The sequence below is a fragment of the Petaurus breviceps genome, unplaced genomic scaffold, assembly GCF_028583685.1.
Source record: "Petaurus breviceps papuanus isolate PSGF00001 unplaced genomic scaffold, PetGlider_PUasm1.0 90845, whole genome shotgun sequence".
In the NCBI taxonomy this organism is placed as follows: domain Eukaryota; kingdom Metazoa; phylum Chordata; class Mammalia; order Diprotodontia; family Petauridae; genus Petaurus; species Petaurus breviceps.
The window spans coordinates 1,360,260-1,373,483 of NW_027187359.1; the positions used below are offsets into that span (position 1 = coordinate 1,360,260).

General features: G+C 43.1%; 1 protein-coding gene across 1 annotated transcript; it reads right to left on the reverse strand.

Moving 5' to 3' along the window:
• Positions 1 to 6,013: 6,013 nt before the first annotated feature.
• On the reverse strand, positions 6,014 to 12,474 carry MYL7 (myosin light chain 7). The gene is made up of 6 exons (XM_069072276.1): positions 12,367 to 12,474; positions 11,752 to 11,827; positions 9,744 to 9,848; positions 8,280 to 8,358; positions 6,579 to 6,627; positions 6,014 to 6,115 (listed from the first exon to the last, which is right to left on the reverse strand). The coding sequence occupies exons 1-6, from the start codon at positions 12,400 to 12,402 to the stop codon at positions 6,014 to 6,016; spliced, it is 447 nt and encodes a 148-aa protein (XP_068928377.1). The 5' UTR covers positions 12,403 to 12,474.
• Positions 12,475 to 13,224: the final 750 nt, after the last annotated feature.

Consider the following 13,224-nt stretch of genomic DNA (forward strand, 5'->3'; position numbering starts at 1 on the left):
ACTTATCCAAGTTGACATAGTCAATATTTCAGAGGTGGGACAGTGGGATGTGAACCCAGGTCTTTTAGACTCAGACACCAGACTCTCTAGACACTGTGCCATTTTCAAGTTTACATTTTGCCTCTGTTACACCCCCTTCTTTGCAGAGGTGAGGAATAACAAATGTGGAATGTTACATCAAATGTCTGGATTTGACTGATGCATTGGATAATTTTGCTGAATTGCTCTTTTGTTCTTTGTTTTCAGATTTTAATTATATAGGGAGGCTCTCTCAGTAGGAGCATGAGGGACGGATATATTGGAAAATGAAGGTGATGGGAAAACAGAAGATATGAATAAAAAGGAGATAAAGAAAATAAAAAGTCTTTGTCCTCAATGAGTTTTCACTTTCCTGGGGAGATAAGTATAATATAGGGAAAGTGAGGAGAGAGAAAGCTCTAACAATGAACAGCTGAAGAGATCAGGGGTAGCTTCTTGGAGGAAGTAGCCACTTGAGTCAAGCCCTGAAGGAAGACAAGGATTCTGATTGGTAGAATGAGGAGGGAAGGTCTTCCAGATGTGGGGAATAGCCTGAGTAAATTCATGGAGGCAGGAGCTGTATAACAAGGCAAAGAGGACAATTTTGCTGGAATCTAGAGACCGTGGAAGGGAAAACAAATGTAAAATGAGATTGGAAAAGTAGCTAGCAGCCTGATTGTAAAAGGCTTTAAATGCCAGGCTGGGGAGTTTGGGTTTTAACAAACTGACTGACCATATGGGATGGAGAGTGAAAAATTGAGGACGACTCCAAGGTTACCTCCCATCTCAGCCAGGAATGCTCTCTCTCTTCACTTCTACCTTTTAGGGTCCTTTCAAAGGTCCCTTCACAGTGTACGGAGATCAGGTGCCACTTGCCCAGTGCCTCTTGACTCTAAGACATGAAGTTCTGTAAATGATAGCATACAGAGAATATTTGTTCCTAAAGTGCATCGGTGAAAGGAATTTCCTTAACCTGTTGGCAGCATCCCAATAGGCAAATTTGTAAGGGACTTGTGATTTCAGTGATGAAAAGAAACTTTCTGTACCAATCTAGGTCAGTAATTTGTGAATGAGGGTAAAATTAGATAAAGGATGTAAAACTGCTTTGTAAACTTTGAGGCACTTTACAAATGGAAGTTGTCACCCCCTGAAAACCAATGTGATAGGAAAGAAAAACACATGACATGTATGTTTGTGTATGTGATGAATGAAAAGTATGAGAGCCATAGTTTCTGGGTAATTAATAATCAATTTATTAATTAGAGCTAGCGAATAATTAATAAAACAAGGTTGGTGGTACTCTTGGAAACCAAAGACACCCCTTAGAAAACATTGGATGCTTAAAAAGCCTTTGGAAAAGAAGGTGTACCTGAGAGTAGAAATCAACTCTGATTGGTTAACAATCAATGAAAGGATAGACACATTAATGAGGAGGTAGGCAAAAAGTCTTCAGCTTCTCCTGCTGAGAATGTGACCCAACCATGAGACTCAGTCACCTCCAGCAATATGGACAACAGAATCCATCTTTACCCAGACTGCTACGACTGGTTTTTCCCTTCATAAGCTGGGTCACCCTAAATTCTAATGGAAGGTTCTAAAGACAGGGGCTTCTTTCCTAAGGGAGAGATCTCACCTAGACTGGATTCAGTTTGTAAGGTCTTCTAGTTGGGTAGGGTCCCACCCAAGATGGAAAAGCATGTACCCTGAGGATTTGGGCCATCTCATCTATCAGCAACATCCTTCAGAGACTGCCTGAATAACTTACTGAGTTTGGGTTCTGAATGAGGAAACAGGAAGGGAAAACCTAATCTTAATTTAACAATTGGTTATTAATATAAGAGAAAAATTAATCATTTCTCTCATGTATATGTATATATACATACATATGTGTCTATCAATCAATCAATAATATTGCCTATGCCTATATGGCAGGTTGAGCCATTAGGGAATGGCTGAACAAATTATGGTATGTGAATATATGTATGTATATACATATATGTATACACATACTTATTTACAGACATATATGTATACCCATACATATATTGTGTATCTATGTACACACACACACACACACACGCACTGAGTCTTGAAGGAATCCAGAGAAATTAAGAAATAAAGGTTAAGGGCAAAGCATCCTGTATAGGAGGGGATGGTCAGTACAACGGCACAGAGATGAAAACTGGAAACATGAAAGTCATGTTTGAGGAACAGCAAAGAGGCCAGTGTAATGATCATGGAGTTCATGGAAGAGAGTAAAGTATAAGAAAGCTAGGAAGGGAACCATGTTCTGAAGAATTTAGATGCCAGACACAGAGGGATTTCTGTTTTATACTGGAGGTGATAAGGAACCACTGGGAATCACTGAATAGCAGGGCTGTGTACAACATGGCCAGACCTATGCTTTATAAAAATTACCTTCAACCAAGAAAAGGCTGGCTCAGAGTGATCAGAGACTTGAGGTAGGGAGGCTAGTTAGAAGCCAGTGCAATAGTGGGTGTGAGAGCTGATGAGGGCTTCAACTGAGATAGTGTCTATGTGAGTAAAGAGAAGGAGATGTGAAGGTAGAAATGAAAGAATTTGGTGATGTATATCTGAGGTGCAGAGAGTGAGGAACTGAAGAGGACAATGAGGTCACTGGCTTGGGTGTCTTTAATAGTATAGTAATAGGGGAGCTTCAAAGAGGGAAGGATAATGAATTCTGTTTTGGCTATCTTTAGTCATCATCTACAATGCAATTTGTCATGAAAACAGGAGCTTTAGAGTCACTCTGTCCTAGGGGTTCTAGGACAACTGGCCCTTGAGTTCAAATATTCATCTGCTTCTCAGGGCCAAGCAAAATACACAGACACACAGACACACACACACACACACTATATATATATATATATGTATATGTATGTGTGTGTATGTAGAGTTTGCCCTCCACATGCCCTGGACCTGCATGATTCATACCTCATTTTTATCAATCTCTTATTTAAGAATCTACATTTACTAGAAAAATGAATTTGTATTGTAAATATTTGTTGTGAGATTTTTCACTTTCAAATATAATTCAGCTGACAAAAAAAGATTAATTCATATACAGGATTTCAGAAACATATCTACATAAGAGGGAGCATGGGGGAACTCCAGGTGTCAGGGCTTCACTGAGAAAGAAGTAAAAGTTTCTAATAGGCTGTTATTTAGGCCAGCCAGAGTCCCTGGAATAGAGAGGACTGAATTTCCAAGCAGCTCCCTTGAGTTTCCCAGCCCCTTCCTTCTAAACTTGTATATCCACAAGGCACTCAAAAATTTTGTGTTGGGCCTGGAAGGTATCAGGGATCACAATAAGAGAAAGTAAAAGACTGAGAGTTACCCCTGGAATCAGAAGGACCTGAGTTCAAATCCGACCTCAGACACTTAACACTTACTAGCCATGTGACCTTGGGCAAGTCACTTAACCCCAATTGCCCTGCCTTTCCCCCTCCAAAAAAAAAAGCACAAAAAAAAAGACTGGGAGCTGCTTCCCATTCCCCACCTTCATGACAGAAAATTATTTGGATACTGCTTATTTCACCACAAGCTTGTGAGAATCAAATGAATTCATGTGTAGAAAGATGGGGTTTGCCTGTCTTGATGCTCCAAAAGTATTTGTGGACAGGTGAGGAGGGGAGGGAGGCATGACCAGAAACTGAGGAAAGTTTATGTACTGCCCTGCGGGACAGAGCTAGGGATTCTCTAAAGTGTCAGAGTGTTGCCCCACCGGCAAATCTAAGTAAGTTCTCTTTGGAGGGGGACTAATAGGCTGTTGTGAACATGTGTGTGTGTTTGTGCGCGCCTGCACGTGTTTTCTGTATCTTTTTATGGACTCCTTTGAGTCGATTGCACTTTTAGTGGGAAAAAATAAAGATTGTCCTCTCCCCAGTATGAATTTGTGACAATATGAGTTTGTGCGGGACCCTGTTACCCACGCTTGTGGCACATAACAGGCGATTAATAAATGCTTGCTGAAGCTGGGGAGGGGAATAAGCATTTATATAGGACCTACTTTTGTCTTGCTGCTGGACTTGGATGATTCTAGAAGCAAGAGTGAGGCTGATGACCGTGCAGCTCTGCCTCACTTAAATCCAGTTCATGCAGGAGTCATGACATCACCCCATAACGTCATTGGTCTTCTCCAAAAATGAAGGACAGCTATGTTCCAGACACTGTGCTGAGTGCTTTACGAAGTATTACCACATTTGATCCTCATGACAATCCTGCAAGGTAGGTGCTGTATTTATCCCATTTTACAGTGGAAGAAACCAAGGTGAACAGAAGTTAAGTGGTTTGCTCAGGATCACACAGATACTAAGTATTTGAGGCTAGATTTTAACTCAAGTGTTCTTGATTCCAGGCCTAATGCTTTGTCCACTGAGCCACCTAACTGTCTAGACATGAATGAACCTAGACATGAGCATCATTGGAAACTGATCAGAATAAACTTGGGGGAAGGGGGAGAGGAGGTACAAGCTGAAGAGAATATGACCTTTGGGATCTGATTCATGTGAACCCAAGACCCGGGGAGCCATAGGCCCACAGGTTATATCTTGCAGCCAGTTCTCTGGGGCAGCCTTGGGAAACTGAGTATTGCTTCTAACCAAGTAACCATTTCCTGAGTATACTGACCCAAAAGTGACAATTAACCCTTAGAGAAAATAATAATGATAAGGCTTTACATTTCTTTGGTGCTTTACTTTTTTCTTTTTAAAAATAGTATTTAATTTTTTCCAATTACATGTAAAGACAATTTTTAACATTCATTTTAAAAAATTTAAGTTCCAAATTTTCTCCTTCCTTCCCTTCCCTCCCCCCTCCCTAAGACAGTAAGCAATTTGATATAGCTTATGTATGTGCAACCATGTAAAACATTTCCATATTATCCATGTTGTGAAAGAAGAAACAGTTGGCAAAAAATTAGTTTGCAAAAGGAAAAAAACAACAACAAAAAAAGTGAAAATAGTTTGCTTCAGTCTGCATTCAGACTCCATCAGTTTTTACTCTGGATATTGATAGCATTTTCCATCATGGGTATTTTGGAATTGTCTTAGATCATTGCATTGCTGAGAAAAGCTAAGTTTATCATAGCACAATGTTGCTGTTACTGTGTACAATGTTCTCCTGTTTCTGATCACTTCATTCAGCATCATGGGTTTTTTTTTTGAAATTCACCTGCTCATCATTTGTTATAGTATTCCACTACAATCATATACCAAAACCTGTTCAGCCATTCCTCAATTGATAGGCCTTCTCTCAATTTCCAATTCTCTGCCACCACAGAAAGAGCTGCTATATTTTTGTGCATGTGGGTCCTTTCCCCTTTTTTATAACCTTTTGGGATATAGACCTAGCAGTGGCATTGATGGATCAAAGGGTATGTAGAGCTTTAAAGCCCTTTGGGCATAGTTCCAAATTGCTCTCCAGAATGGTTGGATCAGTTCACAACTCCATCAATAGTGAATTAGTGTCCCAATTTTCCCACATCCTCTACAACATTTATTCTTTTCCTTTTCTGTCATATTAGCCAATTTGAGAGGCATGGGGTGGCATCTCAGCTATTTTAATTTGCTTTTCTCTAATTGATAGCGATTTACAGCATATTTCCATATGGCTAAAGATAGTGCTTTACATTTTTCAAATCCTTTCCTTCATCTCATAGGTATTTGGTGGGATAAGCAATATTTACAATTAACAGTATTAATAGGTATCAACAATACTGTTGTTTTGTTATCCCCATTTTACATATGAGAAAACTGAAGCCCAAAGAATGATGAAGCCATGACCTGAACCCATCCTTCCACCTCTCAATCCACACTGCTTTTTCCATTACTCTACATTGTCTCCATCTGTCCCCCCTAGCAGCCTCCCCCCCCCCCAACCTCCCCCAAACACAAGAAAAGACTTTGCACTAGATCTTAGCATCTCTGTTTTATTGAGCTTGGCCCTCTTCTGCCCACCTTCTCCCCCCATCCTTTCACTCCTCCTTCTCATCGCCATGGGTGATGATGTAGCATAGAGACTTATAGTCGATGTTTCCTGACAGGTCCATAGGTGTCAATGAAAACATTTGCTCCACCTGTGACAGAGAAGATGCCTGTGAGCAGACCCTGGGTCCTGGGGTGGGTACCAGGGTGCATGAAGGGAGGGGAGTGCTACACCAGGTTCCAAATCCAGCCCATCCTCTGCTACAGAATCTGCTGCACAGTTACAACATTCATACTTCCCAGCCTGGGGGACATTTAGTGCCTGAGAGGTGTTGGATCCAATTTGTATTTCTCTGTAACTTGAACAGAAACCTTGTGATTCATTTTCCCCTTTCCCCATCTCCAGGTACTGAAAAGAGAAAAGATTGCTTCCACAACAGTAAGATTTGGGTGTATGCATGCTTTTGGCTGCCAATTCCCTAAACCCAGAATTATTCAGTTTATTATCTGTTTTCCAACATGGCACTCTGAGCAGGCCTTTAGGGTCCCACGTGGGGGATCTAAAGTCAGGGATGCTCTTGCTCCAGGTGGGATATAGAGATGGCTTCTACTCACCTCAGCTGGAGAGAACTTGTCTGCCTGGGTCAGAAGGAGCTGTTTAAACCTGGGAAGAGGGGAGGGGGTTAGAAAAACATGACAGCTAGCAATGGTAAGCTGTGATAGCCCCATTACAAAGGAAGTGAATCAGGAAGAAAGTCTCACAGAATCACAGAACCAGACCTCGCAGGTCATCTGGTCCAGTTCCCCCATTTTTCAGATGAAGAAACTGAGGCCCAGAGAAGCTAAGTGACTAAGTGGTCTGAGGCCACCTTGCTAGTAAGTGGCAGAATTGAATGAGGGTCTCTGATGGGGGTAGAGTCTGCCCAAGGGGCTGGTCATTGATCATAGGCTGAGCTTCTAGAAGTCACCTTAAAAGTCACCAAGTCCAGCCTTCTCATCTGTAAGATAAGGAAACTGAGTCTCAAAGGGTCTATGACTTGCCCAAAGTCACACATGCAGTGATTGAGGCAAGGTTTGAGCCCAGAGCCTCTGACCCCAGCTCAATTGTATCACACTACCTCTGAATTATGTAAGTAGGTGGAGTAGAGTATGATTTGAAGGGCACTCAGAAGACCCTACCCCACATTCTCTGCTAGACCTGCTTGCTAAGATGTCTGTAATTGTATCATTTCAACCCCAAAGCACTTCTTTGAGATAAGTCATTTAATGATACTAAACTGAAAATGTGCAGGTGATTACACAAACCCATGATGAGTTAAAGTGAAATTTATCAGAAGCTATCCAAGGCCAGGAGGGGCAGCTAGGCAGCACAGTGCATAGAGCACTGGCCCTGGAGTCAGAAAGACTCATCTTCATGAGTTCAAATCTGGCCTCAGACACTTACTAGCTGTGTGACTCTGGGCAAGTCACTTAACCCTGTTTGCCTCAGTTTCCTCATCTGTAAAATGAACTGGAGAAGGAAATGGCAAAGCACTCCAGTATCTTTGCCAAGAAAACCCCAGATGGGGTTGCAAAGAGTTGAACATAATTCAGACAACTAACAAATCCTAGGGAAGAGCCTTAGGGAATTTATCGTTTATTATTAGGTGCAGATAAATCTAGATGCATGGGAGACTTGTCCCATTTGTCCCTCTAAAGGGACAGAACCAGCAGCCATGGGTGGAATTTGTAAAGAGGCAGATTTAGGCTGGAGGTCAGTTAGAACTGTCCAGAAGCGCCTTGGGAAGAGATGGGGCTTCCTTCCTTGGAGGCCTTTAGTCAGAGGCTGTGTGGCCCAACCATTCTGTCAGTTTGATAGGGCCAGAATTTCTTTTGTGAGGGAGTTAGGCTAGATGGTTACTGACGTCTCTTCCAGTTCTTGAATTCTGTGTTCTCTGATCCTGAGAGGAAAGATTCTGTCCAGAACATGGGCATGGCTCATGGGTGGGGAGGGCAGTCCTGGGAGCTGGGTGGAGTTGGGTTCTGGGCATTGAGAACTTCTGGCCCTGGGACAGGGGTGGGGAACCTGCAGCCTTGAGGCCACACGTGGCCTTCTAGATCTTTAAGTGCAGCCTTTTGACTGAACCCAAATTTTTCAGAACACCTGGGAGATCCCATGTGGGCAGAGGGGAGTGAGAATTACTGCAGACAAACATTCACCCTGTACTTTTGCTAAGTGTTCCTGTGTTCCAGTGTTCCTGGAGCCAGCAGCAATTCCTCCTAGGGCTCCAACATCCCTGTCCCACGTGGGCCCTGCTCTTCCTTGGTCATACTCACTCTTCTTTGTTGACAACTCCACTGCCACTGGGATCAAACATGCGGAAGGCGCTGAGAATGGATTCTTCCGGGTCGGTTCCTATGGAGCAGCAGACAGTATAAACCCTGGCCTAGGGGTGGGGAACCTGTGGCCTCAAGGCCATATGTGGCCCTCTGTGTCCTCAAATGCGGCCTTTTGAAGGAATCCAAACAAAGGGCTGCCCTTGAGGACATAGAAGGCCACATGTGGCTTCCAGGCTGCAGGTTCCTCACCCCTGCTCTGGCCTCACACTCCCTCCGCCATTCCAAAAGAGAACACAGATCTGAGATTAAGATCCAGAAGGGACATTTACTAAGAGATTTGGGACCATTTTTTTCTTTATTTCAAACTCCTTCGTCATTCCCCACTCCCTCCTCACAGAATCATAGGAAGGGATTTCCAGGGTCATTTAGCCTAACCCCCTAATTTTATAGATGAGGAAACTGAGGCTCAGAGAGGCAAAGGACTTTCCCAGGATCACACAACTTGTAAATGAGGCAGGATTTATGCCTGGGTCTTTCTGACTCGTCCCATACCTTTGTCTATGACCCCATTCTACCACCATTACTGAATATCAGAGCTGGAAGGGACTTCTGAAAACATCTGGTCTGAGCTCCTCATCTGACTCATGGGAAGCCCAAAGAGGTTATATGATTCAACCAAGGTCACACAGCTAGTCAGCAGTCAAGTTGAGACTGGCACTCGGGCCACCTGACTCCCAGGTCTGTATGTGGTGCTTTATCTGCTGTACATGGTACTTTCTGAGGCAGACCCAACACAGACCAAGGGCAGTTCCAGGATGGAATCAGGATTCCAATTAGGTTCCAAAGTCCAATGGCCTGCCCATGGTCCCAGAATATACTTGGCTATTGAAGAATGACCCATAGTTAAACTAAGTTAGAGGTATCATGGTATAGTGGAGAAGATGCTGAAACTTAGAATCAAGACCTGTGTTCAAATTCTGTCTCAGATACTAGCTTTGCAGTCCTGGTAAAGTCACTTTACTTATCTATGCCTTGGTTTCCTCCTTTATAAAATGAAAAGCCTTTGTTTTATGGACCTCTTTAATAATCTAGTGAAATCTATGGACTTTTGTCCTCTATATCCATAATTGAAGAAAATGCTACATTTCAGTTAGAGGTTATTGAAAATAAAGATGTATTTTTTTGCCAATCCCCTGAAATTTATCCATAGATCCCAGGTTAAGACTGGACTAAATAATCTCCACAGACCCTTGCAGTCTAAACCTATGATCTTATGAGCCAGCCTAGGGGTGGGAAGAGGTGTCTTGGATTAGTTGGCCGAATAGTCTCTAACTTCTTATGATTTAGGGCCCCTGGGACCTAGAAATTGGATGTGGAAGGTATAATAATAGGTTATGAAATATTGGGAGAGTGTATAGAGGAAAGACGAAGTCATCCCTCCTCCCTTCTCCCAAACCTTACCATTGAGTTTCTCTCCAAAGAGTGTGAGAAAGACTGTGAAGTTGATTGGGCCTTTGCCTTCCTGTAACATTTCATCCAACTCTTGCTCGGGCACATTTGCTCTTCCTGGAGGAGGGCATGGACAGAGGATGAGAGGGGAATTGATGTTCCACCCCCCAACCCTCAAACCTACAGGCATATCTAACATTCTACTGTTCATGGTGATTGCAGAAAGGAAATACTTTGGAGGTGGGAGGGTGGGGGAAATGGGAAAACAGAATGGAGCAAAACCAAAAATAGTTATTAAACTGCCTATATCCTTTGACCCAGAAATACCACTACTAGATATATTTCCAAAGATGATTGGGGAAAAAGAAATGAACCTATCTGCCCTAAAATGTTTATAGCAGCTCTCTTTGTGGTGGCCGCCACATGTGGTAGCACAGTGGCACGCACAGCAATTGGGTAATGGCTGAAAAAGTTGTAGTATGTGATTGTGATGAAATACTCGTTCTTGCTGTTGTTGTTTGTCCTTCATTTTTTTTTTTTTGCTTTTTGGAGGGCAATTGGGTTTAAGTGACTTGCCCAAGGTCACACAGCTAGTTTTTGTGTTAAGTGTCTGAGGCCGGATTTGAACTCAGGTCCTCCTGACTCCAGGGCCAGTGCTCTATTCACTGCGCCACCTAGCCACCTCCTGTCCTTCATTCTTGAAGAGAACCGTGGCATCAGGAAAGTGATGCCATGACTTGCAAGTGAATTGGATTTAAATGAGGGAGCGCTATGCAAAGTCCACTCTCTCCTCTGGAGCCATCTGGATCCAGTGGCAAGATATATAGATCAGGACAACTGGAGATGGCCCCCAATGGAATTCTACTGTGCTATAGAAAATGATGAGCTCAATGATCTTAGAAAACAAGAAAAGACTTGCATGAAATAACAAGGAGTGAAATGAGCAGAACCAAGAGAACATTGTAGACAGTAACAGCAATATTGTTTTAAGAATGACTTTGAGAAAATAAGTTATTTTGACTATCATAAATATCCAAATTAAATATAAATGGCATATTAAGACTCTATCTGTATCCAGAGAAAGAACTGATAAATAGAAGTATATATAGAATAATTTTACATATATGTGTGTATATACATACATACATATGTATACCTATTTGTGTCTAATGGTAGCCATCTTGGAGGTGGGGGAGAGAAGGACAGAAGAGGAGGGAGGAAAAAAAAGGAAATTTATATGATAACTTTGTTGTATATTTAAAAGAAATAGCAAGTTGTACACAGTGAATTTGCAGTTTCATGTGCTAATAGACTTTTTTTATTGTACTGTGTTATGGAAATGCTTGTTTTATTACATCAATTAAAAAATAAATTTTAATTAAAAATAGAAGAGAGCTTTGGGAGATGTCTGAGGAGAATGAGAAAGTCATGGAGAGTGTGAGCTCTGAAGGAAATGTAAGATTGTGTAGGGGAGAGAAGGCAGAGCTCTGGAAAAGGAGGAGGAGATAGTGGTAAAGGGTGAGCTTTGGCAATGTACTGGGAGAAGAGGTGTGAGAAGAGGAGAGGGGAGGGGAGGTGTGAGAAGAGGGTAGGAGATAGGAGCTGAGAGTGAGGAGGGACAGCAGGGAGAATAGGAAAGAGGAAGAAGAGCTGGTTAAATTCATGTCTAGTCTGAGGCAGGCTTGGTATGGTAAAAGGAGCTCTGGATTTGGAGTCTATAATACCTGACTTCAGATACTGCCTCAGATATTTACTAGCTGTATGAGCCTGGGCAAGTCACTTAACTCATTCTGACTTAGTTTCCCCATCTGTAAAATAAAGGGCTTAGACCTGACATCCTCTAAAGTCCCTTTGGGCTCTGAATCCATGGAATTCATGATCCTTGTGAGCTATATGAGATGAGGGAGCTGGTCTTTGGGGGAGAGACAGGGAAGAGGAGAGGACTGTGTGAAGAATTGGTCTGTGGGTCCTGGCTCACCAAGAAAGTTTTGGGCTGGAGTGTGCAAGCCTGCTAACTCACCTAGTTGGGAGTAGGTCTCCTTCAGGTCCGATTTACTGATGATGCCATCTCGGTTTTGATCAATGCAACTGAATGCCTGTGAGACATAGACATCCCAATTTCCTAGGTCAGGAACACAACTCACTGTGCCTCCAAGGAAAAGGGGCAGGTGCTCCCCCCCCCAAGGGCCCGAGGGAGGATGGATGGGTAAGGGGGTGGGCAGGTCACAGACTGAGTGCGACAAGCAGGAGCAAAGGAAGGCTTTGGGAGGACATCTAGGAACCCTTCATTCAGCTGATTCAAATGTTAGGGTCAGCATAAGGAAGAAGAAGAGAGGTAGAAGTCTGGAAAGATCATAGGATCGTAGCTCTAGAACTGGAAGGAGCCTTAGAGACCATCTAGTCTAACCCCTTCATTTTACAGATGAGGAAATTAAGGTGGGGAAGATATGAAGTTTGTCCAAAGTCACACAAGCATTAAATGTCAGAAGGAAAATTTGAGCTTATGTCTTCTAACTTTAGAGTCAGTACTTTTCACTGTGCCAATCTACCTCAGGGAAAAATAGGGACTATAGGAAAAACAGGAGGAAAAAGGAGAAACAGGGATGCTAGAGGACTAAATGGGTGAGGCACTCACCTCCTTAAACTCCTGGATCTGAGCCTGTTCAAACATGGAGAAGACATTTGAAGATCCCCGATGGGCTTGCTTGGCAGCTGCCACCTTCCCCCGAGTCCCTGCCTTCCGACTGGCCTGTGGAATATCTGTCTCAGAGAAATCTTCTGCCCCAGATCTTAGAACAGGGAAGCCCATAATCCAAACTGCCCTCCCCTTTGTCCCACAACCCCTGAGGGGCTGGGAGTGGAGGTGGTTTCTGCAGCTGGGATCCCACTGATCCCAATCCCATCGATATCTCCATTCCCTAGATCTCCCTTCCCCCCTCCTAAGCCCTTCACAGTTTTAAGGGATATTGCCAAGACTAGTCAGTTCCATTTTTCCTTCCTCATCCCTGGAGATCATTTTCCTTGGGCTTAGACCCAGGTGGCTGCTGGGAATATCCCCAATTATGATCACACTTAATCTCTCTGAGCCTCAGATTCTTTATATATAAAGCAAAGGGATTGAATTAGATGCTCTCTAAGGTTCTTTCTGTTTGATCAGTCTCTCTTCTATGGTCTTTGTCTGCAGGGCATTTCATCTCTCACACTTCCTAGACAGCAAGAAGGGATAAGGTTTGAATCTCCCAACCTTTGGGAGGCACCTTTGTCCCTTCTTGAAAGGCCTTTGCTTGTAGTTTGAAACTGGAGAACCCAAATTTCTCCCAGAGTGAAGGCTACTCTTTTACTCTCCTCTCCAACCTGCATCCTTCTCTCCTCCTCCCCCATCCCTCAGACTCACCATCTTCTGGCTGCTTGGATGTCCCAGCTGCTGCCGCCTGTCCTGCAATCCCTCACTTATGTTTTCATCTTATCACCTGGAGGGCCAAATAAGGGAAGA

What these genes read in the sequence shown, in the direction of transcription:
- MYL7 (XM_069072276.1), bottom strand. Translation starts at nt 12,402, where the DNA reads ATGTTTGAACAGGCTCAGATCCAGGAGTTTAAGGAG. An exon ending in GGAGACCTACTCCCAACTAG is followed by an intron (nt 9,849 to 11,751) that starts GTGAGTTAGCAG and finishes GCCCTCCTCCAG; the next exon opens with GAAGAGCAAATGTGCCCGAG. An exon ending in CTTTGGAGAGAAACTCAATG is followed by an intron (nt 8,359 to 9,743) that starts GTAAGGTTTGGG and finishes GCTGCTCCATAG; the next exon opens with GAACCGACCCGGAAGAATCC.